At 34.1% G+C, this 24,021-nt stretch overlaps 2 protein-coding genes and 1 pseudogene across 3 annotated transcripts; all 3 read right to left on the bottom strand.

The window, feature by feature from the left end:
• Positions 1–3,723: 3,723 nt before the first annotated feature.
• Positions 3,724–7,657, bottom strand: LOC143565058 (ATPase GET3A-like). The gene is made up of 7 exons (XM_077052154.1): positions 7,406–7,657; positions 5,840–5,961; positions 4,919–5,069; positions 4,720–4,830; positions 4,511–4,649; positions 4,329–4,444; positions 3,724–3,903 (listed from the first exon to the last, which is right to left on the bottom strand). Exons 1-7 carry the CDS (start codon positions 7,655–7,657, stop codon positions 3,733–3,735), a joined length of 1,062 nt encoding a protein of 353 aa, XP_076908269.1. The 3' UTR covers positions 3,724–3,732.
• A 1,197-nt stretch (positions 7,658–8,854) lies between these two features.
• Positions 8,855–13,804, bottom strand: LOC143565059 (SPX domain-containing membrane protein At4g22990-like). Its single transcript, XM_077052155.1, has 10 exons — positions 13,748–13,804; positions 12,128–12,248; positions 11,727–12,041; positions 11,545–11,649; positions 10,580–11,034; positions 10,186–10,484; positions 9,906–10,087; positions 9,573–9,763; positions 9,348–9,481; positions 8,855–9,263 (listed from the first exon to the last, which is right to left on the bottom strand). The coding sequence occupies exons 1-7, from the start codon at positions 13,798–13,800 to the stop codon at positions 10,059–10,061; spliced, it is 1,377 nt and encodes a 458-aa protein (XP_076908270.1). The 5' UTR covers positions 13,801–13,804; the 3' UTR covers positions 8,855–9,263; positions 9,348–9,481; positions 9,573–9,763; positions 9,906–10,058.
• A 6,416-nt stretch (positions 13,805–20,220) lies between these two features.
• On the bottom strand, positions 20,221–22,544 carry LOC143565071 (uncharacterized; annotated as a pseudogene). The gene is made up of 3 exons (XR_013140991.1): positions 22,368–22,544; positions 21,308–21,519; positions 20,221–20,713 (listed from the first exon to the last, which is right to left on the bottom strand). The product of XR_013140991.1 is annotated as an uncharacterized LOC143565071 (transcript).
• Between the last annotated feature and the right edge of the window lie 1,477 nt (positions 22,545–24,021).

Raw genomic sequence — 24,021 nt, forward strand, 5'->3', positions numbered from 1 at the left:
AAGACTAATTAGTTGTGAGTGTTATCAGAATCAAGCCGCGTTGCATAATTAGGGTAAGAATAAGTAGGACAAATTTGAGATATATTTATGCTCAAAACTCATAATAGATGAGCTTGATACATAAGAGTTTTGTTAAGTTTTAAACTTCATTTATAGAAATACCGTTCAACGAACTTTATAATGATAGATAAAGGCTCCATCTTCATATTAAAAAAATAAATTTGTTGTCGGCAATCGATCTAAGTGTTGTAGGAACGATTAACAAATTTTTTTTTTAATTCGTAAAAATCATGTGGACTTTATATAAAATTTGCGAACTTTAGTGTTTACATGACGTGAGTCCGGGGTATGAATTTGTTAGAACAAGACCATATGATCCAGTAATGAAATTTAATTCAGAGAGTTCCTTACATCGTTTTAGTTGGAAACTTTAGGCATGTCTAGAAAGTTGTCTAGGTGATTGAAAATTCTGACTGCCACATGAGGATCAACTTAAAACTGAATAGAATTAAATTTTGAGAAGTACGCGCATTCAACTATTAACATAGGTTAAGATAGAAGAACTTGATCTGTACGTGCTTAATAGGCGCAATCATTCCTCGTTTGAAGCCTTAGAACGATATAGGGTGGGTTTCGCCATTACAAAACAATCGGTCTATGAATTTAAATCAAAGAGTTGTATAAACGAACATCACATGATTGAAGATCGTTCGAGTAATGACGATAAACGCAAGGGTCGTGATGCAAACGACAGTCATCATGAAAGAGTGGAGAGCATTGATATTAATGTAATGCGTAAGCCAAGGGAAGCACACAAATGTATTAAGAAGTTTAGCATTTGGGAAAAAAAAAGTCCCAACGAAGATGAAGTACGTTCGAATTTTTAAGCAGATCAGGCTGAAGACACTGGGAATGCTTGTGAATTTTTAAGCAACCGACACCTTAAACAAAAACGGGTTGGTGAAAGCAACCGCCACAATAAATGAAACAGTCGGTTGGTGAAATCAACCGGCACGAACGAACTAACGAAACTACTAGTTGGGTGAAAGCGACTAGCATAAACCGACTTGCGAGTCAATAACGGTAACCAACTGACTTTACGCGTTTAGGACGTGTGAAGGCAGCGGACCCAGGTCCAAACTGAAATTGCTAACGAATTGAACACTGAACGTATGAGGTGAGTTTCACGACCCCTTTTTACTATTTTATTATTTTATAAATATCGGGGTGGAAAACATACACAACTGCTTTTATATACGATAATTAGAAACAAAACACCAATCCTTATGCGAACATGAGTTGAACTATGTAGTGCTATAAGCCCCTTGCTTACATACTATAACCATTAGCTAGCGGAGTTAGCCATAGGAATATATGGATATTACTATTGATTAATGAATAATGTGATTTCATATCGAATCTCAAAATCGGTGAACTCAACAACCATTGTGTTAACATTTTAAAACGTATGTTTTTCGGGGAATTAACAGCGCACGTAAGGAATCATGAAGACGGGACCTCATTGTACAATTAGGATACCATTTTGATGTTTAACTACTTTTTCTTAAAAACAAATTATGGTTTGTAAACACTTTTAAAACTATTGGTATCCTAATACATTTATGTTGGTGATAATCATATGCTTACGGTATGAATGACGTCACGTGCCCGCGATTCCGCCTTGGCGGGGTGTGACACGGTACCAATTACCCGGTTTGTTCCCAGTTCTCGAAAGACACAGTGAGTTGTGTAAAAGGTTACAGAACAATTGTTTTGTTTGGTAATCTGACTAATGGAACAAAGGCTTGTAGGAAATTTAGGAACGAAAAGGATAGAAGACATGTTTATGTTTTTCGAGTTACTTATGGATCCTATGCCATGAACGGGGCTTGAAGATCCATCAGCAAGACGAACCGGTGCATGAGAAACATAATGCAGTCTAGATAAAATACCTTGATTCCCAGTCATGTGATGTGTGGCTCTAGAATCGATTACCCACGAAGAGTCGAGGGTTGAAAACTTACCCGAATGTGCCGAGTTGGTTTGAACATGAGAAGATTGCGAGGCAAGAAAACCGTTGAATCAAACAATACTCTTCTTTGGTAAATGTATATGTGTGTTTGTTATCTCCCATTAAATCAGAAAGTTAGTACCGAGAGAGAACAAGCACACGAGCTGAGACAGAAAAATAAAAGTGTCCGAATCGGAAAACTAACAGCACAGAGAGGTTCGGAAGTAAAAAATAAGTGGCCTAGAAAAATTCCGGTGACCGGAAAATGAGTCACGCGCCGGCGCGTGGGCGGCAGTGGCGGAGCAGCGGTGGTGCATGGGGGCGGGTTCGGCGGCGGGTTTTCAGGGTAGGTGAATCGGGGCTTGCTGGTTACGATGGTGGTGGCGGTGATGGAAGGAGATGTGTCGAAAAAGGATATGTGGCTGGACAAGAGGTGGCGGCGACTAGGGTTTGTGACTGAGCAGGAGGTGGCGGCAGTTAGGTTTTGTGACTGAGCAGAAGGTGGCAGCGGCTAGGGTTTGTATAACGAGACCGGAACTCGTTTTTAGTTTCAGATTTGGATCGAGAGCCGTAGCTCTGATACCATGTTAAAGAAAGGATGTTTATTAATTGAGTGAATATTGCAATGGTGAGCACACCAATATATACAAGAAGAAAACCCTAATTACATCCAATAATAGGCCCATGGGCTTTGTCTAACCATCTAATGACATATGGGCTGAAACCCAATATAAACTAACATTAATGTTAAATTTTATATTTTTGTCGTTTATATATCAATATCAGTAAAAAGGTTAAATAAAATAAAAAATTAACGAGCTCGGCGCGAGCTTTTAATTGACTTGAGCTCGAGCTTGATTTTCAGCTCGAAAAAGTTAACGAGCCAAGATCGAGTCAGCTCGTTTAAGGTTGATCTCGAGCCCGAGCTTGCCAGCTTGACTCAGCACGCCATGATCTAAGCTCTACTTGGTGATAAGCTTATATTAAACATGTACAAAACAGTTTATATCTCAAACCGGTTTGGGTTAAAACCAGTTCGGGTTGGTCAAGGCACGGTAAAAACCGGCTTGGATGAAACCGGCCTTCATTTGGGGGCAAGAATGTTCAACTTGATCAGACCGGTTTGGATCGGGTTGAAACCAAGTGGTCGCGATTCGTGAACTAACAGGTTGGATCTTGAACCGAACCAGTTTGGGGCATCCGATTTGAGTTGTGACCGGGTCAGACTGGAAACCGATTTGTTTGTACATGTCTAGCTTAGATTCGAGTTTGGAACCATTAGTATTCTTTTGCATTATAAGTTTTTTTTACCCTAATAAAACTGGTTTTGGGATTATAATATATATATATATATATATATATATATATATATATATATATATATATTAATAGTTACGCAGTTTCGGAATTTTGTTAAACGTCAAGCCGTAAAAACCAAACCATAGAACGAATCGTTTAGATCTTAAACCGACTAACTTATTTGGATAGCATATATATACAGATTATAATATTATATAGATATCTATATTTCATACACATATATAAGAACACAAAATGTACTTGATGCAATCATGTGTTTAAATCAGCATTGTTTGAGTAATAATAGTAACAATAACAATAATAATCTTACATAGTTGAATTAAAGAATTTGGATTATTGCAAAATCTAAATCTATAAAACTGGAGAAACCAAATTTATCAGACTCGAAAAAAGGTGTTGGTTTACTTCTTGGTTTTCCTCGCCTTTTCTAGTTCTGCTACCACTTCTCTAAGCTCTGTTTGTAGATTCGAAACTCGAAGTTCCAGCTCTTCTACGGTTCCTCGAACAATCGTTTGTTCGTACGGTTTTCGAAAATGCTGCGAAAATGCTTTCAAAGCTTCCACTCCACAAACCTGTCCATTAAATTATGTTTTTTTTTTAATCAAACAAATAGAACACAAGCCTGCAAATTGTTGTCTCATTGATGAGGGGTCAAGGGCGGTTTATTTTCAAGGGTTGGTTAGTCATTTTGCCTAAAATTAAAAAAAAAATTACAAGAATGAAATTTAGAGAAAACATGTGTCCTGCATGACTGCATTGAAGAGTCAACAATGAAATCTTATTAAGGTGAGTTATAGTGAGGGTTCAAGAATGCTTGTATTCAAGGGTAGATTGGTCATTTTGCTAAAAGAAAGTTTCCTGCTTGCTAGGCTAATCACTCAAGATTGCAACAAAAATCACATATTATGGCTTGATACCCTTGAGGGATCAATGATGATTATCCCAAGGGTAGATTAGTCATTTTTGACAGTAAAGCTTTCAACTTGGAAAACCATACCTCTTCCGGCAGCAACGGCAACTTTGTAATATTGAAGTCGTCATATAACATGTAGAACTGATCTAGGTATTTTTGTTGCATTTTCATTCTAGCTTTTAGCAACTTGGATTCAACACCTAAAACCGGTACACTTTCATATACTCAAAAAAAAAAAAAAAAAAAAAAACTGTATTAATATGTACCTTCCTCATCAAAAAGCACTTGATTGATGATAATATTATGCGACTCTATCTCAAATTTTGTGAGTTCTTGCACCAATCTCTCGGTCTCATATAACGACAGGAATTCTGGGATGCATACGCATACAAAAGTTGTCAAGTCCTATTAAACAAGAAAAAAAGTCAAACCTTTTGATATTTAATATCACAGAAAAAGAAACTAAAACCGTTACCGGATCTTTGAACTGCTTGTTGACTTGTTCAATCACATCTTTCATGCCCTCGAGCTTTCCAAGTATCGCATCCTCACCAAACTCTTCTCCAACACCAAACAAACGACCCATCTGCCATTAACGTGACAAAAACAAGGCAACTCATACAATGTGTTGTTACAAGTTCAAACATATATTTATAGAAACAAAAAGAAAGTACCTGGCCCAACAAGCCACCAAATTTACTCTTTAGACTCATCATTTTGGTAAGACCTTTTCCTAACGTTGACGGGAATTGTAACAACCGAAGTGTGTGACCAGTGGGAGCAGTATCAAAAACTATCACCGAGTAATCCATCGTTTGTACCAACCTTATATCAGATTTTAACAAAATAAATAACATTATTATATACTGCCTATATTTCACTTAAGGCGTCTTCCTTTGACATTTTAGTGTCAAACCTTTTTAATTCTATATCCAAAATTAATGCTAATTCTTTTATATTATTTTCCTGAAGTTTTCGTATTTGCACAAATATGTGTAAAAAGTCTAACTTAGCAATTAAATTTACGCAATAATCAAATACATTCGTACAAATTATGAGGTTGGAAAAAATTAATTTGACATTCTAAAGTCAAAAAAGTCAAAGGCAGACACCAAAGGTGAACAGAAGGATTTATATATAAGTCACATTGAATGACATTAATTCCAAAGTTTAAAGGGTATATTTGAGTGACAAACTTATACATGCTAAAAAACAATAAAGACCATACTCAGTGGATAATTCCATGATCCGAAATCGTTAACATGTTAACGGTTGACAAAAATCGTAACAAAAAACTTCTAAACAAATTTCAAATTAACCCTAGTGCTGACAAGTATACATGAGCACTAATATTTGATCAATCATGTGTGGGGGCGCTTGCAGGGACCGTGTGGAGTGTCGACTAACGGGACCAAAGATGTCAAATACTAAAATGCCATGGTAAAGCAATATTGTCTATATATTTGAGTCCACAAGATTCTTTATGATACCATTATTGAGAAAAAAGTTGGATATCTAATAACTACTTTCTTGAGCCATTTCGTTGGCGTTTGTCAAGTTTTTTTTTTTATATAAGTATAAAAAGGGAGTCTTACTTTAACATCTCTGCAAAACTCATAGCTTCATCGATTCCAGGAATTGAATTTGCTAAATCTGACAAGAAACCGTCCATTCCTTCTTGCCCGTTTTCTCCTTCCTCCACATTCGGATCCACCTCCTATAAAACATAACACTATCCATTATGTCACAATATTAAGATACAAACGCTTTGGTTTGAAACTAGACATGTGAAAATGGCTTAAGCATGATAAACCATTTCATCAAACAATATAACACAATCAACTTAAATAAGAACCAGAACTTGCCACAAGTTATATAGTTAACGAAATAATCGTTCCACCACTTCATCATATCATGCAAATTAGTGAAAAATTAAACTAGAGCGGAAACCCCTTGGCCAACTAACCGTATCAATAAAAGTCAATTACATCAATCACTTATAAATAAGAAAAAGAAAATTCACAGGACTACCAATACCCTGCTAACAACTAGGGCTGTAAACGAACCGAACGCTCGGCAAACTGTTCAGCAGGAAGTTCATTTACATTTGTTCGTTTAATAAATGCGAACATGAACAATGAATTCCATTTGATTACTAAATGAACGAACACAAGCAAAGACTAAGTTCGTTCACTTGTGTTTGTGAACGTTCATTTAAGCCCGTTTATGTTCGTTAATGCTTGTTCATTAAAGGTTTTTATTATTTTTTAATGACTATTCTAATCTCATCATATAGATTTAAGCAATATTATTCACTATAAAACATAAGTATATGAGTATTATGTGATTAATTTATATGTAAAATTAATATGAATATGAATATGAATGTTAAAAATAACAACCAACACAAACTTGGTAGTCAGATTGAACCGTTGGCACTGACCATTCTCGGCTAGCCAAATAAAAAAACATTGTTTATGTTTGTTCTTTGTGTTCATCAACCGTTCACGAATAAGTTCATTTCCTTAATGAACGAACGCGAACAAGAAATTTAGATGTTCGTGAACCGTTCGCTTGTCCGATAAAACCTCAAAGAACTAACATGAACATGGCCTGGTTCGGTTCGTTTACAGCCCTACTAACAACTAATGGAATAAGGTAAAAGGCAGCTTGCTTCAATGGGGTTAAGTTAAGAGGCGAAAAACAGTAATGAATCATGATAATTATCAGTTGCTCTGTTTTTGTAAATTTTCAAACTAACCAATAACAAGAGCCAAGACTATTAAACATAAACTAAACACATAATTATTCTAAACTTTCAAGCTATTAATTAAATCCTATTTAATTCATAATCTTTCAAAATACCCCTTCAACTTTCACTTTCTTCCAAAACCGACTCGTAAATATAGAGTTCCAACAAAATGCTCTGTTTTCCAAAATTAACCAATAAAAAGAGCCAATACTATTAAACTTAAACTAAACACATAATTATTCTAAACTTTCAAACTATTAACTAAATCATATTTAATTCACAATCTTTCAAAATACCCCCTTCAACTTTCACTTTCTTTCACAACTAACCCTTAAATTTTTAGTTCTAACAAACTGCTCTGTTTTGCCATTAATTCCAAAATCAACCAATAACAAGAGGCAATACTAACCATAGCATACAAATTAGTGAACCCATTAACCAAAGTAGGAGCCTTTGTAAACCTCTGCTGGAACGCATCGCTGAGATTATGAGCAGGGTCAGTAGAAATAATAAGAACAGAGGATCTTGCAGAGGCCAACAAGATTGACAGAATCGAACTGCACGTGGTTTTGCCAACACCACCCTTGCCACCAACGAATACCCATTTCAGAGACTGCTGTTCCAGTACGTTTCGCACCGTTCCTTCCGGCATTTCACCCATTTTTCACCAATCTTGATTTGGGTTTCTCAAACCCTAGAATTTGGGGTTTGAGGAAATTGGTTTGGGAAACGATCTGGGTGTTGTGTGTTTGGAATTGTGGACGTGAATTTGGAGGGATTTGCGTTCAAAGATTGGATTTTTATTGTGAAATTGAAATTGGTTAAGAAACAAGAAACAGGGGAATTTGGTTTAATTTGATCTAGCTAGCAACAACCATTGATGGGTAAAAAAAATGCATGTTTTAAAAACCGGTACGTACCGATCGGTTGAACCGGTTTTACTGGATTTTGGTAAGGCAATCGTTTTTGGAGCCCGGTATTTTTGAGTGGTTTGCTATAACATTGTATCGACTGTTTTTTTGTAAAATACCGGTTTTAAAATCAAGAGATTTTTTATATTTTTATGCGGCCCATATTTTTTAAATTTGATTTTAACCTACAGGGTAAAATTTAAACAAGCATACACAGTAAATGACGATTCGCAAATCAACAAATTTTGTATCCTTCAAATCCAAGATTGGTTTCTTTGCATCTTTTGCAATTGATTAAGTTTGTATACGAAATACGAACTTCCTATTTGACTAGATCATTGTTCATGTGTGATGTTTATTAATGTACTTTTGGGTTATATTTTAAGTTAATAGTTGTATTTATATGGAATTACATGGTAAACTATTCAACTCGATTAAGCCTCCCGATAAATCCCGGTTCAACCGGTTTGTACCATTTTTGAACCAAATCCGGTACGAGTAAAATACTGGGTTTTAAAACATTGAAAAGAATCATGTTTTAATATTTGTTTTATTAGTTATTTTTTTTAACGGCTAACAAATCCTTCAAACGGGATGCTGGATAAATTCACAACATTGGGATACACTCGTCTTTGATCCGGAAAAAACTCTCACCTAAGGTCAAGACATGTGAATTTTAAAACTATTAAGAATTGTATATTTTGTCATTTTTTTAGAAAATAATGAATTTTAAAAATAGCATAGCTGTTAGAACTCGTTATGTAACATTGGCTTCTTGTAACAAGAGCGGTATTGTTGGATCATATAAATATTTAACAAAAGGATCCAATTACAACAGAGAGATGGGTAAGCGGGCAACAAGCTGCGCCGACACCCCTTTTGAATAGCAAACCCGATCCGACTAGTCTTGTTAAAGGAAAATGTCATACCGAAAAGGGGACCTCTTCTTTCATATTCGTTTGTTACATAATTCAAACGCTATCCATTACAACCCGCGTCATAGTTATTGCCTACCTTAAATCCGACATGTCATGAATGGTCTTCGAGTGAGGATGAAACCAAACCGGTCGAGGTTCCCCCTTAGTTATCATTTACTATGTACAAAAGTCGCACCGAACTAATAAAGAGAGTTGTAAGTGAAGGAAGTGGCTGCAATGGTGCCAATGCAAATAACCAATGAAGGAAGCAATGTGATATTCAAGAGCTCACTCATACCCCAATATCCTGCAATCGTAATCGTCCCATCTGCAACCACTCAAGCTAGCGTCCCAGCTTCAGTCGACAACAAACCACCATTGTAGGTCCCACGTGATAAGCGAGATGACATCACTCGTGATAGCAATGACAAGTTCACCCCTATAAATAAATAGTCAAGATAAAGAAAACTTATATATTATTAATCAACTGTATATAGGAATACAATGAGAATTATTAATAAACCTTCAAGAACTTCAGCAGACACGAATGTTAGCAAAGCCGAGAAGATGTATTGTGGAGCCGAATAAGGGATGATCATATGAAAGCTTAAAACGATACCTAAGAATACCATTATCTCCGAGGCCAACAAAACTTGCCTGTAGTAACAAAATCTTGTTCGTAAATACAACATTTATTTAAATAAAAACTTTAAATGTATGTTGCTTTTGGGATTTTCGTAGTTTTTACCTTTCTTCGAACACATTGCTAATGTAGCTCCCGACGAAAATGCTGACGGGAAGAACCGTCAGCCCAAGAAAAGCAAGAAACGTAGCGACGTTGCTTGTTGACCACACAAAGTAGTATGACGTGACAACACTCGATTCAGCAAGTAAAATCTCCATTGCGTATTTGAGCATGAAGTATATAATGAGTTGAACCTGTTATACACGGGCAGGTTGGGTAACAGGTCAAAATGTATCGCGTAACCCGTGGAGGCATTTTTTGTTTCATGATCTAAAGTTTTTATAAATAATATAAAAACTATATTGTTAGGATGATAATATAGTTTTTAAAATGAACCTTGACTGAAGGAGTAAGCAGCCGGTATGCAGACATAATAGAAGTCACAGGCTTCCGGTTATCTTCAGATAACTCGTCACTAGGATCATCGTCTTCTTGTTGCTCGTCTTCATCTTCGTCTTCTTGGTTTTTCCCCAAATCCAAAAGTAAAGGCTAGGAAAAACCAATTTCTACAGTGGTACCTACTTCAACAACGTGGCCCGTTTACTTTTAGCTATTTTTTTATTTGGCCCGTTTGAGATAAAAACTCGGAAGTAAATGAGTTAACATAGTCACGTACGGGGTGTTTCGTGTTGCACGATAATATCTTCTTTCTCGAGTGGTGGCTCTTTGAAAGAGAACCATAGCCATAGTAAATAGACGAACCATCCAAACGCCATGAACCACCCGGGTAAGGTATCTTGGTTAAAGGTGAACCCGAAGATTTTAAACTGTGTCTGAAACAAGCAAGCAAGAGCGGGCCCACAAGCCATTCCGAGAGCACTTGCGCTCACGAATCCAGCTGACGCTTTCATTCTTAGCTTTAGTGGCACGCAGTTGCTAATATAACGCCTGTTAACCGCCCGAGCTGACCCCAGTCTAACAAACAATCAAGTCAAACTCTTCATAAGTCTGACTTTTACGGTCAAATATATTCATTCTAAAAGTCAAAATGGTATAGATAGCGGGCTTACCCGCAAAACAAACGTCCAACGAGAAGAACATATATTGAGTTAAGATCATAAGCGAGAGCGTACATCGTATTTCCCATAAGAAGAACAATGCTGCTGAATATAAGTGGTTTGAAGTATGATTTATTCGACCATGTAAAATAAACCGAAGAGAAAACTTGTGCAACCGCCATTGATCCAATGACAACACCACAAACCGTGGCTGCAGCTCCAAGGCTCAACGAGTAGTCGTCTGCGGTTGGTACAATGATGTATGTATTCACCATATATAAAAAAGTGTTCACTAAGTTTAAAAGAAGTGACATGAAATGATATCTTTCATTCCCAATATTGTCTTCAGATGAAGGCGATTGCAACTCGTCTTGCATAATGAACGCGTGTTTTCCCAAATAGTGAAGGAAATCGGTTGAGTTCAGTAGTCGTTTTTCGGCTGCTTTTATTGATTCAACAACCGGATCCTGTAATTTGTAGCAGGAAGTGAAAAAACCAAACAAAAATCGACGGTTTGGTTTTATGTTTTCGTTAAATCTGAATTTTCGGTTGGGTTTCGATTTTGAATGTGGTTAAAACTGAAAAAATCAAAACATAAACAAGTTTATGGATTTTCACTTTTTATTTTGATTTTTAAGTAATTCATAAGAATTTAATAGATAGCGTAAGCTAGATATTTTAACACAACACCAATGTATAATAATTAATTAATCATTTATTAATTAACAAAAAGATTTAGCCCAAAATTCTAGGCTCAAATTCATTGAAGCCAAAAAAAGAAAATTACAACCAAAATTTTAAAACTAAAAAATTAAAACTGAGCGGTTTCTAAAAAACAAAAAACCGAATTTTCAGTTTTTGGTTCAGTTTAAGCCCAAAACCGACCCAGTTCCAACCCCCCCCCCCCCCAAAGCACCGAATACATTAAATGATTTAGGTGAATCTTACAAACCGAAGAAATTTTAAAAAAAATATACCAAGATGTCAAGATTCGGTTGGTCATAAATTGAAACATAACGCCTATCGTCGTCCTGCAGATCAGCAAGATTCCTAGTAATGGATCCAACAACCGCGGATATGCCCTGTAGTAAGGTACATAGTTATCAAACAACAAAAGTTATTTATGTTTCCAAATGCAATAGTGTCGTTATTATCGTACCACATGCTTAAACACTTGACGGAGCTGCGAATAAGGATGGTTGGCTCGAGTTTTGACATAGTAATTAGTGAACTTATATCCGAACCGCTTATCAAACTTTTTAAGAATCTTTCTTAAACCAATAGCATTCATTTCAACAAAGAACAACAGCCTCAAAAGATCTCTTCCCACTTCTCTATATCCTTCTCTTCGTTCGGTTATCGAGTCACTATGTTGTCCATGTGAATCATACTCATCATAATGGTCAGCAAGACTCGATAGCCTTGTCGCGAGTTGACCTTGTTGTTTTAGTAAAAACAACACTGTCTTCTCAATCTGAAACCAAATAATATCCTCATTAAACAGCATATATTATAGGCTTCATGAGATTTTTTTTTTTTTTATAAACAACACAAATTAACCTGTTCATCGAGCATTTTGGAGAAATCGCGTAGAACATAATCGCGATTATCTTCAACAACCTTGTTTTGTTGTGCATAATGTTTAACTTTTTTCTTTAGTAACTTGTAGTCAATATAATAACTGAAAACATTAAAACAACAACATAAGAAGAACATATCTCCTACATTTTACTGGTGTGCATGAAACCGAAAAAACCGATCCGAAAAAACAAAACTGAAACAAAAACCGACTGTTTGGTTTTATGTTTGTAAAAACTGAACTTGTGGTTCGGTTCTGGTTTTGCATGTAATAAAACCTGAAAAACCAAACGAGACCAACTTTATAGATTTTCATAGGTCTGTAAAAGAGCCGAACGTTTGGTGAACTGTTTGTGAATTGTTCGTAAGCGAATGAACATGAGCACGTGTTTCATTCGTTCATTTGTGTTTGTGACCATTTGTTTATTTATGTCCGTTTATTTATGTCTGTTTACATATTGATAGCAAATAATTAAACATTATCCGGAAGAGTTATCTACTTAATGGTTTTATATTTGTTCAATTGTTCATTTGTTTTCATATATGTTCGTTCATGTTTGTTTGTGTTAATTTATGTTTGTTTATCATTGTTCGGTTATGTTCATTTATGTTCGTGAACTATTCATTTAGATTTTTAAACAAACGAACATGAACATGTTCATATTTTAAATAAACGAACACAAACACAAAATATGTGTCCGATTAAGTGTCCGTGCATGTTTAAAGTTAAAATGAGCGAACACAAGCATGCCCTTGTTCATGTTCATTCGGTTCGTTTACAGGCCTAGATTTCATTTTTCATTTTTTATTTTAAGTAATTTATATGAATTTAATAAATGTGTAACTCATATATTTAGCCCACATGTATAAGAATTTAATAATTTTAATAATCAGCTAGTTATCAGTTAACAAAATGATTTACGCCTAGGGGTGCAAACGAGACGAGCCGAGCTCGACTAGGCTCGGGCTCGGCTCGTTTAACTTTCACAGAGTTCGAGCTTGAGCTTGGCTCGTTTCGAGCTCTATTTTCAAAGCTCGAGCTCGGCTGCTGGTAGATTTTCAAGCTCGAGCTTGGCTCGTTTGCTATTTATCAATTATTTTTTATATAATTATAATTATTTTTATATTTTTTTCTATTATAATTTTATGTATAAAATAATATTTTTTATTTAATTTTCATAGCATTATATATATATATTAATCAGTAATTATTAAAAATATATTTTTAAAAATTATGACAAGCTTGTCTACGCTCGCGAGCCGGCTCGAGCTCGATAAGTGAAGCTCGGGCTCGGGCTTGTTTATTAAACGAGCTTAATTTTAGGCTAGAGCTCGGGCTCAGGCTCGATTAAGCTCGGCTCGATCGAGCTTTTAAACGAGCCGATCTCGAGTAGCTCGCGAGCAGCTCGGCTCGTTTGCACCCTTATTACGCCCAAATTCAAATTGGCTCAAAATTTTTAAGCTTAAATGACAAAACTGAAAAACCAAAACTAAACAGTTTTCAAAAACGTAAAAACAGAAATTTCAATTTTCGGCTCAAACCAAACCATGCACACCGCTACATTTTATCACTTGTTAATTAACACAATTCAAAAACATTACCCTTTCCATTCTTGAATCTGCAACTCCTTCAACTTCTTCCCGAATGCGACCATAGTTAACAACCACACAAATCACAAGCCTGCAACATATGAATATGTTTCAAATATATAGACATCAAACAACAGAGTTAGCATGAGTAACATGCAAACTTGTTTCATCAAATTTGAGGTAGTTTAATTCATCGAGATTCTAAGCAAAAAATATGTGACAACACAAGATTTTGTTTGTATGTTAAATCAGTCAAGGTGTAACGTTTACCATTGGAATTTGATCATAGGAATATATATATATACGTGTCACCAGTGGGATCAGTTCATGCATGAAAGAAAACAAAAACTATAACGTACACGTTGTTGTGTTGGTAGTTTAATAATTTTGTTTGTGTAGAATATGCTTTACACAAAGTTACTCATTTTATTTATTTGTTTAAGATTGAATGGTAATTAATTAATAATTTTAGTGACTAGGGGTGTTTTGGAATAGGATTTATATAGTTATATTATATGTTTATATAGAATAATTTTCTCAATCTGTGATATTAGGTTATGTGGATGTGGCACCTAGTTTTATTTCAATTGCATTTACTTTTTTTTTTAACGGCTAGCGAATAAAGCCCGGCTACTCAGGTTATTTCATTGGGTAACTCAGACCTACCATCTCATATACTGGAGAAAACCCGATGCTTGAAGGTCCACTGTGATAAAATCCGGTTGATATCAGATTCAAACTTAAGACCTTGCAGCCTTCATTATAAATCTTTACTTATCCTCCAATGCCTAAAGCTCATTGGCTATTGCATTTACTTATTCAGGTAATTACGCAAAACCATTTTTGCCTTTTGAGTACTGCTAATAAGTTTTATAGAGATAGAGAGAGAGGCGGGTTTATTAAGGAATCGAGACCGGAGAATCACGAATTTCACAGGTAAAAAAAAATTATTTTTGCCTGTTCTTTTTTTTATCCTTTTGCATATAAACACATGTAAAATGCTATCTAAGAAAAATCATTTTGTAAAAAAAAAAAAGTGAATGTTTTTAACTGCTTAAAAATAATGCTTTTTTTACTTTTTAATTTTTTTATTAAAACAGCTTCTACATGTGTTTATAAATTCACATATAAATGCTCTAAAAAATATTTATGTAAAAGTGAGCTTTTTACATGTAATATGAATTTTTTAAATGTAAAGGTTCTCCAATAAACTTGCTTTAATTGCAATTTTTACATAATAGTCTCATAAAAATGATGGAGTTGAAATATAACTTAATAAATACATACAAATTTTATTGAGGGGTGTGTATGTATTGATTTAAGGTTCTTTTATAACAATTGAAGATTATTGATTATGTAAAAGTTTTTATTTTTGTGGGAAGATGCGGTTCATATCAAAGTTGGCCCAGTGACCCATATGAATATGCATGATTTTGACCCTCCATGATAATAACATCATTTTTATGTGGTTGTTAGACATCATTTATCTTCATCCACTTTATGTCTAGCTAGAAAACTATAGAAGGTAAAGTAATTCACTAGTAGTTTGGATATCTAAATATAAATATATGTAAAACATAATTATGGTAAATAAACAAGTAGAATCTTTTTTTTTTTAGTTTATAGATATACCAAATTACTGTATTGTTCTTCATGTTTAGAATGCATGTTCTTTTGTTTTTTAACTGCATGAAAAAGAATACAGGAGAGGGAGTGTTGAAACACTGTGATGGTAGCCCGCGGTGGTAAGATTGAGAACGATGGTGGTGGTGGTGCGATGGAGAACAAGACTAGGCTTTTCTCTAAAGCTTGAGCTTAGGTTATGAGTTGTTTTTTCAAGCTCGGGCTCAGCTCGTTTATTATTTAATTAAATTACATATACACGTTTAAATATTTTTATATATTTTGAGAAAAACCTTAAACAAGCCTAATTGTTTTGAGCTCATGCGGTACCTTAAACGAACCTAACCTTAACTCGAGCTTGACTGCATAGTGTAAAATTAATACACAAAAGTTCAAAAGAGGTAAAGCCGTAAAAACTTAAAAGTACACAAGGCTTGTCGAGCCTAAATAACTTTCTCCTACAAGGCTCAAGCTCAATAACTAAACAAGCTTTGTTTGAGGCTTGAACTCAAGAAAGCTCAACTCGTTTCGAGCTTTAGTTTATCGATCTGAGGTCGAGTAGCTTGGTTCGTTTGCGTCCGGCCCCTACTATAGACGTAAATAAAATTTCTACATATAGAGTAGAGAAGCAGCACGTTTAATTTAGTTGAACTATATGTATGCATATATATATATATACATAAAGACAAAGAAGTTGTATGTATGCATATACATACATGAAGAGAAGATATTTTGACTTACGAGTTTGTAGGGTATATTATGAAATTTGAGAACGTGTAACCCTTCTGATTTCTGAAGATTCACTTCACCTGGACTTGCATAGATATGAAGACAAGTGGTGTGCATATATAGAGAGAGAAATAGAGGAATAAAGATAGACGAGGTGGAAGTGTCTTTAAAGATATGCAAAGGTCACTACTATATATATAGAAGGATCTTGTATATGTAAATAGATTTGGTACTTGTAAAATGTGGTGAGTATTTCTTTTAAAAGTTTAGTTGTATTATTATAGTAATTCGAGTTGTGTTCCAATGATATGGGGTGACGGTACGTTAAGTCTTAAAATCTTTAGTTTCGGGCTTGAAACCTGGTTTAAAAAGTTTTCTCCTTAATGTTGTTTCTGGGTGAGTCAAACCCGGAATGTCAAAATGAGTATGAACTATTAACATCCCGTCTTAAAAAGACTCACTCAGGTATTGGGATTTCAGAGTAATTAATTATACCAAACATTGTTAAAAAAAATTGTATTATGGCAAATATTAACAAGATCTAGAGATGCTACATGTAACTAATCCTGTTGTTGTAATCATGGGAGACAAGCGGAAATGTTGATTAAATGATTTTCATGTGACTAAAACAAATTAAAAGTATTGTTCATGTCATTTTTAGTTCATGGCTATATGATTAAAGTTTCCTTGCCATGTTAATTAATAAGTTAAAATATGGCAAACTGAAAATAAATAATCCCAACTTTTGTATATTGGTTGATAATAATTCCAACTTTAAAAATCAATACCAACGGTCAACTTTTAACTATTTTTGTCTCGATAGACCTCCGTGAAAAAACACTTAACGTCGTTATGTTTTTTCCCGAGTTTTAAACCGATGTTTTAGGGCTTTTGATCAGAAGAACGATACGATTCGACTTATGTAAAACTTATCTCAAAATGGTGATTCAAATTAAATGATTTTTGTTAATTGGAAATTCAAACACCCGAATTGAAACATTGTTTTGTCGCTTAGATAACCATTTCGAGATAAGCTTTACATAGATCGACTCGTATCGTTCTTTCAATCAAAAACCCAAACATCAGTTTGAAGTTCGGGAAAAAACTTAATGGTGTTAAGTGTTTTTTAACAGAGGTCCATTATGACAAAAATAGTTGAAAGTTGGGACCGCTGGTAGTGATTTTTAAAGTTGGGATTATTATCGGCCAATACACAAAAATTGGGATTATTTATTTCCAATTTGCCTTGCTTTTGTTCTTTTTTTTTTATATAAAACTAACAAACACAATCAAATTTAACTAATATACGACATTTTATATAGTATGTAAATAAATAATAACTTAAGTAGTTTTAATTACCTATTAATATATTAACATATTACATGTTTAAACAATTTGTGGACGAGTCTTTTTTGTTGTATCATGTTTGTTTTCTTTACACTTATCCAATAATAACAAGAGACGCGTGATTATCACAAAAGAAAATTTTTTGGCCATGTAAAAATATAGCAATTTTAACACCACATATATGTACTTTATATATCAATCCTTTTAACATAAAACGTTAAACATCGATAACAAGTATAAAAATAACAATCAATTATGCAATTATACATGTGTTATTTCTTGGGAAAATTCTCAAAATGTCTCATTTTCAGATAAAGATTTCAAATATGTCACTTCAAAATTTAAATTCCTTATTTGTCCCTTTACTAACTCGTCTTCGCTTCTATATTAGAAAATCGAGACAACATGTTTCTTAATTCGCCGTCTCTCCACCATATTAGCTCATAATTCGTCGCCTCCTTGCCATGTTAGCTCAAAACTCATCATCTCTCCTCCATGTTAACTCAAAACTCATCGCCTCCCCACTGTGCTAGCTAAAAAAAATTCTACTTTATCTTTACAAAAAACATGGATTCAAAACTTAATTAAAAAATATTTGAATATTTTAAATTTTATTAGTTTTTAAGTTCTTGTATATTGTTTGGATAATAATATGATTTAGAAAACTCATGCATAACATCAAATCATTTTATGTGTATTTTGTTTCGATATAAGTTTTTAAATAACAAAATTGATTAGATTTAAATGTTTAGCTAACACGGCGGGAATGCAACGAGGTTTGAGCTAATATGGAAGGGAGACGATAGGTTTTAAGCTAACATGACGGGGAGACGGCGGGTTATGAGCTAATATGGCGGAGAGGCGGCGTGTTTCTTAGCATGTCGTCTAAATTTTCTAACGTAAAGACGAAGACGAGTTAGTAAAGGGACAAATGAAGGATTTGAGTTTTTGAAGTGATATATTTGGAATCTCTCTTTAAAAATGGGACATTTTGAGAATTTTCCCGTTATTTCTTATATGGGTGAAACTTAATAGGGGTAAAGAGGGATTTCGATCCCTCCTCTTTTCGGCTTAGAGCTTCTAGATGCATGCATATATTTTCGATAAATATAGCTCATATATTTTCAATAATATTTCTGGGCTCGAGAATGATAATATTTGATTTTGATAGCTCAAAACAAACCAACTAAAAGAATTAGTTATTTGTTTTGAGATTTATGGTCTTTATTTGGTAAAAAAAAATTGGCTACATATGTGTATGAATTTAATATTAATTTATAATGTATTAACTTAGTTGTGTACGGCTTGACGTGGTTGATGAGTTTGTTGGTTAAACAACTTAGGAATTAAATAACTTAGGAATATCCATTACACGCGTGTTTAAATACATGGCATGTTTATTAAACGGATTACATGCACCATAGACGTAAAATAGCATGATTTTCATCAAGGACGGATCTAGGGAGTGTCCGGTGGTGCCCGGAATACCCTCAACTTTCTTCCTGTAACTCAAACCATAATAAATATGTAACTAAACAATTCTTGATATTATCAAATAAAATGGCATCTCACATCAATGAAGAATATACTCTATATGGTTTCAAAATTGACACATTATTTAATTCCCCTTGATGGTGATATACTAAAACATAATATTTAATAAACCTAGATATTACTACATTTTAATTGTGAATTTCTGATTAGGAAATTAATAACGCCAAAAGTTAGTGATGTAGCATGTGCATTCTCTATGTAAGGATATATAACTTTGAAAGGTGAAGTTAATGTTTGGTAAAAAGCATGCATATTGCTTTCATACTAGATGCATTTTTAATACTAAACATAAACATTCATATTTAATTGAATTTCATTTGCTAAAAAACAAAAACACGATAAGATATTTTTAGCATCATTATTATATAGCAAGTGAAAGCTTGTCTAACGTTAAACTTTAGACAAATGGTTAAATATAAGTTGTTTAGCAATCTTATGCTAAATCATTAAGAGATATGACCGTCTAACCAATTAAGAGGTAAACTCTGAATCGTTTAGCAATTTTCTTTGAAGTTGTTAAGAAGTTACTCATTAACAGACTCCAAATGTATCTTTTTTTATAATACACAAAGAAAGTTACACTTTATAAACAAACCTTTAATCTATGTGGAACTTTTTTCTTCCTAAACCTTTTTTTTTTCCAAAACAAATTAACATGTTACCTGATTACTAGCATCTTTTTTTTCCAAAACAAATTAGCATGTTACATGATTACTAGCATATGTGTTTTCCTATTAATTCATTCTTAAACAAACATTTCCCATGGCTTTTAAGGTTCAAAACCTTTTTTTAAGTATACACTTAAAAAATAGTACACTTTATAAACAAACCTTTATTCTCTTCGAATCTTTTCAAAAATAAATTAACATGTTACAGATTACTATTACTAGTATCTGTGTTTTCCAAAAAATTATGCTATCACCTTTCTAGTGTGTTAAAATCTCTAGTCGGACCCCAGTCACCCCACAAGTATAACACACGACCTAATAGATGTCTCAATCCAAAATTCTTGACAATAACAAGAACCACCCTATTTTCAACATCCCTAAAACTCATGGTTTAGTGGTTACCATGGCAATATTGTAATTTACATGAATTTGTTTTTTAATTCAACTTTTACAAAATACTTTTTGTAAAATTTAAAAGACAAAAGATTCTTTCTTTCTGCTTAAACCTATGAAAACTTGACACCATTTTGTACCCATCACATCCACAAAGTTAAAGAGCACTCAAGGGCAATTTAGTCATACCATAATCCTAATATAGATCATTAGCATTATCAAATTATCAAAACATAATAAGTTGTGCATCGACTCTTTTGAGTTTAATTTGACACAACATATCTAATCTTCTAAACTAGCCACATCCCTAAGCACCCACCCAATCATATAAGCTGCAAAACCCGCAAGTGCACCATTGAACAAGGTCCCGGACACCGATAACATGTAATTCTGCCCTGCGATCTTCGCCTTCGCGGCTCCAAGAGCTGCGAGTGCAAGCGCGGACAAAAATGCATGCACCTATAAACTTATGCGTGTCGTTGTGGGTGAACGGAATAAGGATGATAAATGCAAGAATAGGAGAACTACCAAACACTAAAAATGCTCCAAATGTTATCAAACCTTTCTTCCATGGCTTCTCACCTTCGTCCGGTGATAAGACTCCCTCTTGGACCATCTTTTCATCCACCATGATATCCTCATACTTTGAAAATATGTTCACAACCTTAATAGCAACAATAGTAGTTTTAACTTTCAAATAATCAATAAAGTAAGAATGCAACTTAACTTGTTAATTAGTAGAGAGTAAACTGCGGTTTTCGTCCATATGGTTTGTCCAAATCTGCGGTTTTAGAAAAATAGTTTCAAATTTGCGATTTTCGTCCCTGTGGTTTTATTTCACTTGCAATTAAACCCGAATTCACTAATCCCGTTAAGTCTGGCCGTTAACCCCATAGCGTGTCCTTCACGTGAGGGACATCTTTGTCTTTTTCTCCCAAAAAGAATCCCAACCCTAATTCGCAAGCCCCATCACGTGAGGGGCTAGGGTGCATTTTGGGGAAAAAAAGACAAAATTGCTCCTCACGTGAAGGAGAGACTGATGAGTGAATTCGGGTTAACAACCCGAATTAAGAACCAGACTGATGAGCTTAACAACCAGACTTAAGAATATTAGTGAATTCGAGTTTAATTGCAAGTTAAATGAACCCACAGGAATAAAAATCACATTTGAAACTATTTGACTAAAACCCAGGTTTGGACAACATAGACGGAAACCTCAGTTCACTCGTTAATATATTATAAAGTTATAGTTATATACCGTTGTTGCATCATTGATGTTCATGCCAAGAGCTAGATACCGGTCAACTAACGCTTGTTCTTGGCGTCTTCGGTGGTTCGTTACCTCCCATTCCGTCACAAGCTGCTCCTTCACCGCCACGTCTCGTTCGGTGTTGCTAGAAACATAGTCTCCAAACCCCATTGATATTCCATCGGCCACCAAGTTTGCAAACCCCAAAACCAACACATCAACTACAATGACACAAACAGTGACGATTTTTTATTATTTCTAAATATATGGGTTATTATATATGCACTGCAAACTGCAAAGTAAATAAAAAGTTTATTACACAGATGCAAATCACTTTTATTTAACTATTTAATCATTCTGGATTAGTTATGGAAATAATAAAACTTAAATTATACATGTAGTTAAAATTTAAAAATATGTTTTAAGTTGTTTATCAATTAAAATTTCAAGTTGGATTGTTTTAAATTTTTAAAGAAACTTAAATTTAAACCAAATAAATAAATATTTACATAAATAAAAGTTAACGGTTATTTTTCTTTTTACTTATTAAAAAGTAGGCACATATATAATTGATAAATCTAATTCCAAACAATCACTCCTAATCATTTATGTAATTTTTTATTGATAATTTAGCTAGTAGCATTTTATAATTAAGATTAGTTAGGGAAATAAAAAGTTATAATTACATTACATATAGTTAAAAAAATACCTTTATACCAAAAAAAGAAGTAAAAGTTAATAATTATAATAATTCAACCCGAAAATAATGCATATCTTACCATAAGGCATAAGATACGCACAAAATTTCTTGTTGTATACGTAACTAGGTTATAAACTCATGTATTACACAAATTGAATAAAATACTAAACACCTAATAACAAAGATTTAAGAATTATAAAACCATATTTTAAAATAACATAAAAATAAAATTAGTACAAGTTACTAATTTAAGGTGTGACATAAACAAATCGACAAAAAAAATCTTGAACTTATAGAATTCTGACACGCGCCATAGTAAGTGACTCATTTATTACGTATAGACACGTTCCAAACAAGTCACAGACTCACCGGAAGATAGACGACCGGCCGAGATGGAAGATATAAGCGAAAACGAAGTGATAATGGCATCGAGTCCGGCGTAAACTATACTCTTCACAAGTTCTCTTTCCACGGTTCCCTTGGCCGTTCTCCGGCGTTATTCGCCGTCGTGGCCGAGAGGAGAGTGGCGGTGGCTCCACCGTCCATTTTATTTAATTTTGTTAATTATTAACATGAAACGTTATTTTTTTTACCGTGGATTTTAAATAAAGACAAAAGGGTGTGATAGTGATGTCGTGGCAGCTTGCATGTTTAGTCACTTTACACGTGTGGGTGTTTGGTCAATCGTTGACTAATGCTAGGTACACGTGGCATTTTAATGTTAGGTTGAGAATTGAAATGTAGCTAGTGGGTGCAACGTGTATCATGAACGTGTGGTGTGCACAAGTCTATGGTTATTGGTAAAATCTAGGGGTTTAAACGAGTTTAGCTGAGCCTAGGCTGTAAATGAATCAACGTTTAGTGAATGGTTTGTAAGTTGTTTAGTGAAAAATTCGTTTATGTTCTTTCGTTTAATAAATGAAAATTCAGGATTCTACTGACGACTAATTATTAGTTGTCCGTTAGTGGGAAGTGACAAAAACAAATAAGGTGAAAGTTGTGAGTGGTGGGTAAGAAATCGAAAAGTAAAAGTGTTATCAGCCAACGGGTGAGTGTTGCGAGTATTAAAAACCAGTATTTCAGTAATAAATAAATTAATTAATAGTTTCTTAATTTTTTTCCTTCGCTAGGGCCCATGATGTTGAAGCCCTTTTTGAAAGCCCAACTTATCATTCTAAAGCAACACAAGCCCAATAACACTAGTATCTTCTGTTTGGTGTATTGTATGATCCATAACATGCTTTTAGTTAGTAGTCACATGTATTTCTTGTAACTTTTATGTGTTTTGGATATATGCTTGATATATTCTATTATGTGTATTTATATGGTTATATTATAAAGGATTTATTATTATTTGTTGATCCATATTTATAAATCTGGCTTGATGTTATTAGCTGTCATTGTTAGGCTCATGATTTCATCTTGATTGATGGTATATGTGGTTAAGAGTTCTTTTCATATTATATTTCCTTCGATGTATATCACTCATGTCTTTTGATTGGTAATCATGCCAGTCTAAAACGCGTATGTCAGGCGTATCTTTGTTCTTGTTTTCAGTGTGGATGGAATCGAATGTGCAAATGCTTGACCCATCATGCCACATATTCGCATGTGGTATGATAGTAGTTGAAACCTGCTGAGTATATAGGAAAAGTTGAAACTATACATGCGAAAAGCATATTCTATAGGTAGGCTTGCATCTCTCTAATGCGTTCTATAATGTTAGGCACGGTTACAAGTTCGCAAATCGTAGTGGTATACATTGGACGAAATCCATTAATGTTACGGCCATTTGCTGTAGGTGCCACGAATGCAAGGGATATGAGACAGTAAGAGGGATCCTGAGTACATATCTTAGTTTAATATTGCATATCCGGCTAGTGTAACTTTTCTAATCTTGTGTGCATTTCACAAGTTCAATCATGTTTTCTTAAGCAGGACATGAGTTCCTCATGTTGTTACACTCACTGCATCTTTTACTAGTGTTTTTTCATTGCATGAAACATAAATTATTTTTATTGTA

The sequence above is a fragment of the Bidens hawaiensis genome, unplaced genomic scaffold (genome assembly GCF_021521415.1).
Source record: "Bidens hawaiensis isolate Kalapana, Puna unplaced genomic scaffold, B.hawaiensis_p1.1 tig00022253_1, whole genome shotgun sequence".
NCBI classification, from domain to species: Eukaryota; Viridiplantae; Streptophyta; class Magnoliopsida; order Asterales; family Asteraceae; genus Bidens; species Bidens hawaiensis.

Bases quoted from the DNA above. Each gene is read 5' to 3' on its own strand.
- LOC143565059 (XM_077052155.1), bottom strand. From the start codon at position 13,800: ATGGTCGCATTCGGGAAGAAGTTGAAGGAGTTGCAGATTCAAGAATGG. The intron at 11,650-11,726 runs GTACGATAATAA...ACCTTACTACAG, and splicing joins GTCAAGTGTTTAAGCATGTG to GGCATATCCGCGGTTGTTGG. The intron at 11,035-11,544 runs GTATATTTTTTT...TACAAATTACAG, and splicing joins AACCGAATCTTGACATCTTG to GATCCGGTTGTTGAATCAAT.
- LOC143565058 (XM_077052154.1), bottom strand. From the start codon at position 7,657: ATGGGTGAAATGCCGGAAGGAACGGTGCGAAACGTACTGGAACAGCAG. The intron at 5,962-7,405 runs GTTAGTATTGCC...TATGTTTTATAG, and splicing joins TCACTAATTTGTATGCTATG to GAGGTGGATCCGAATGTGGA. The intron at 3,904-4,328 runs GTATGGTTTTCC...TTTAATGGACAG, and splicing joins TGCCGTTGCTGCCGGAAGAG to GTTTGTGGAGTGGAAGCTTT.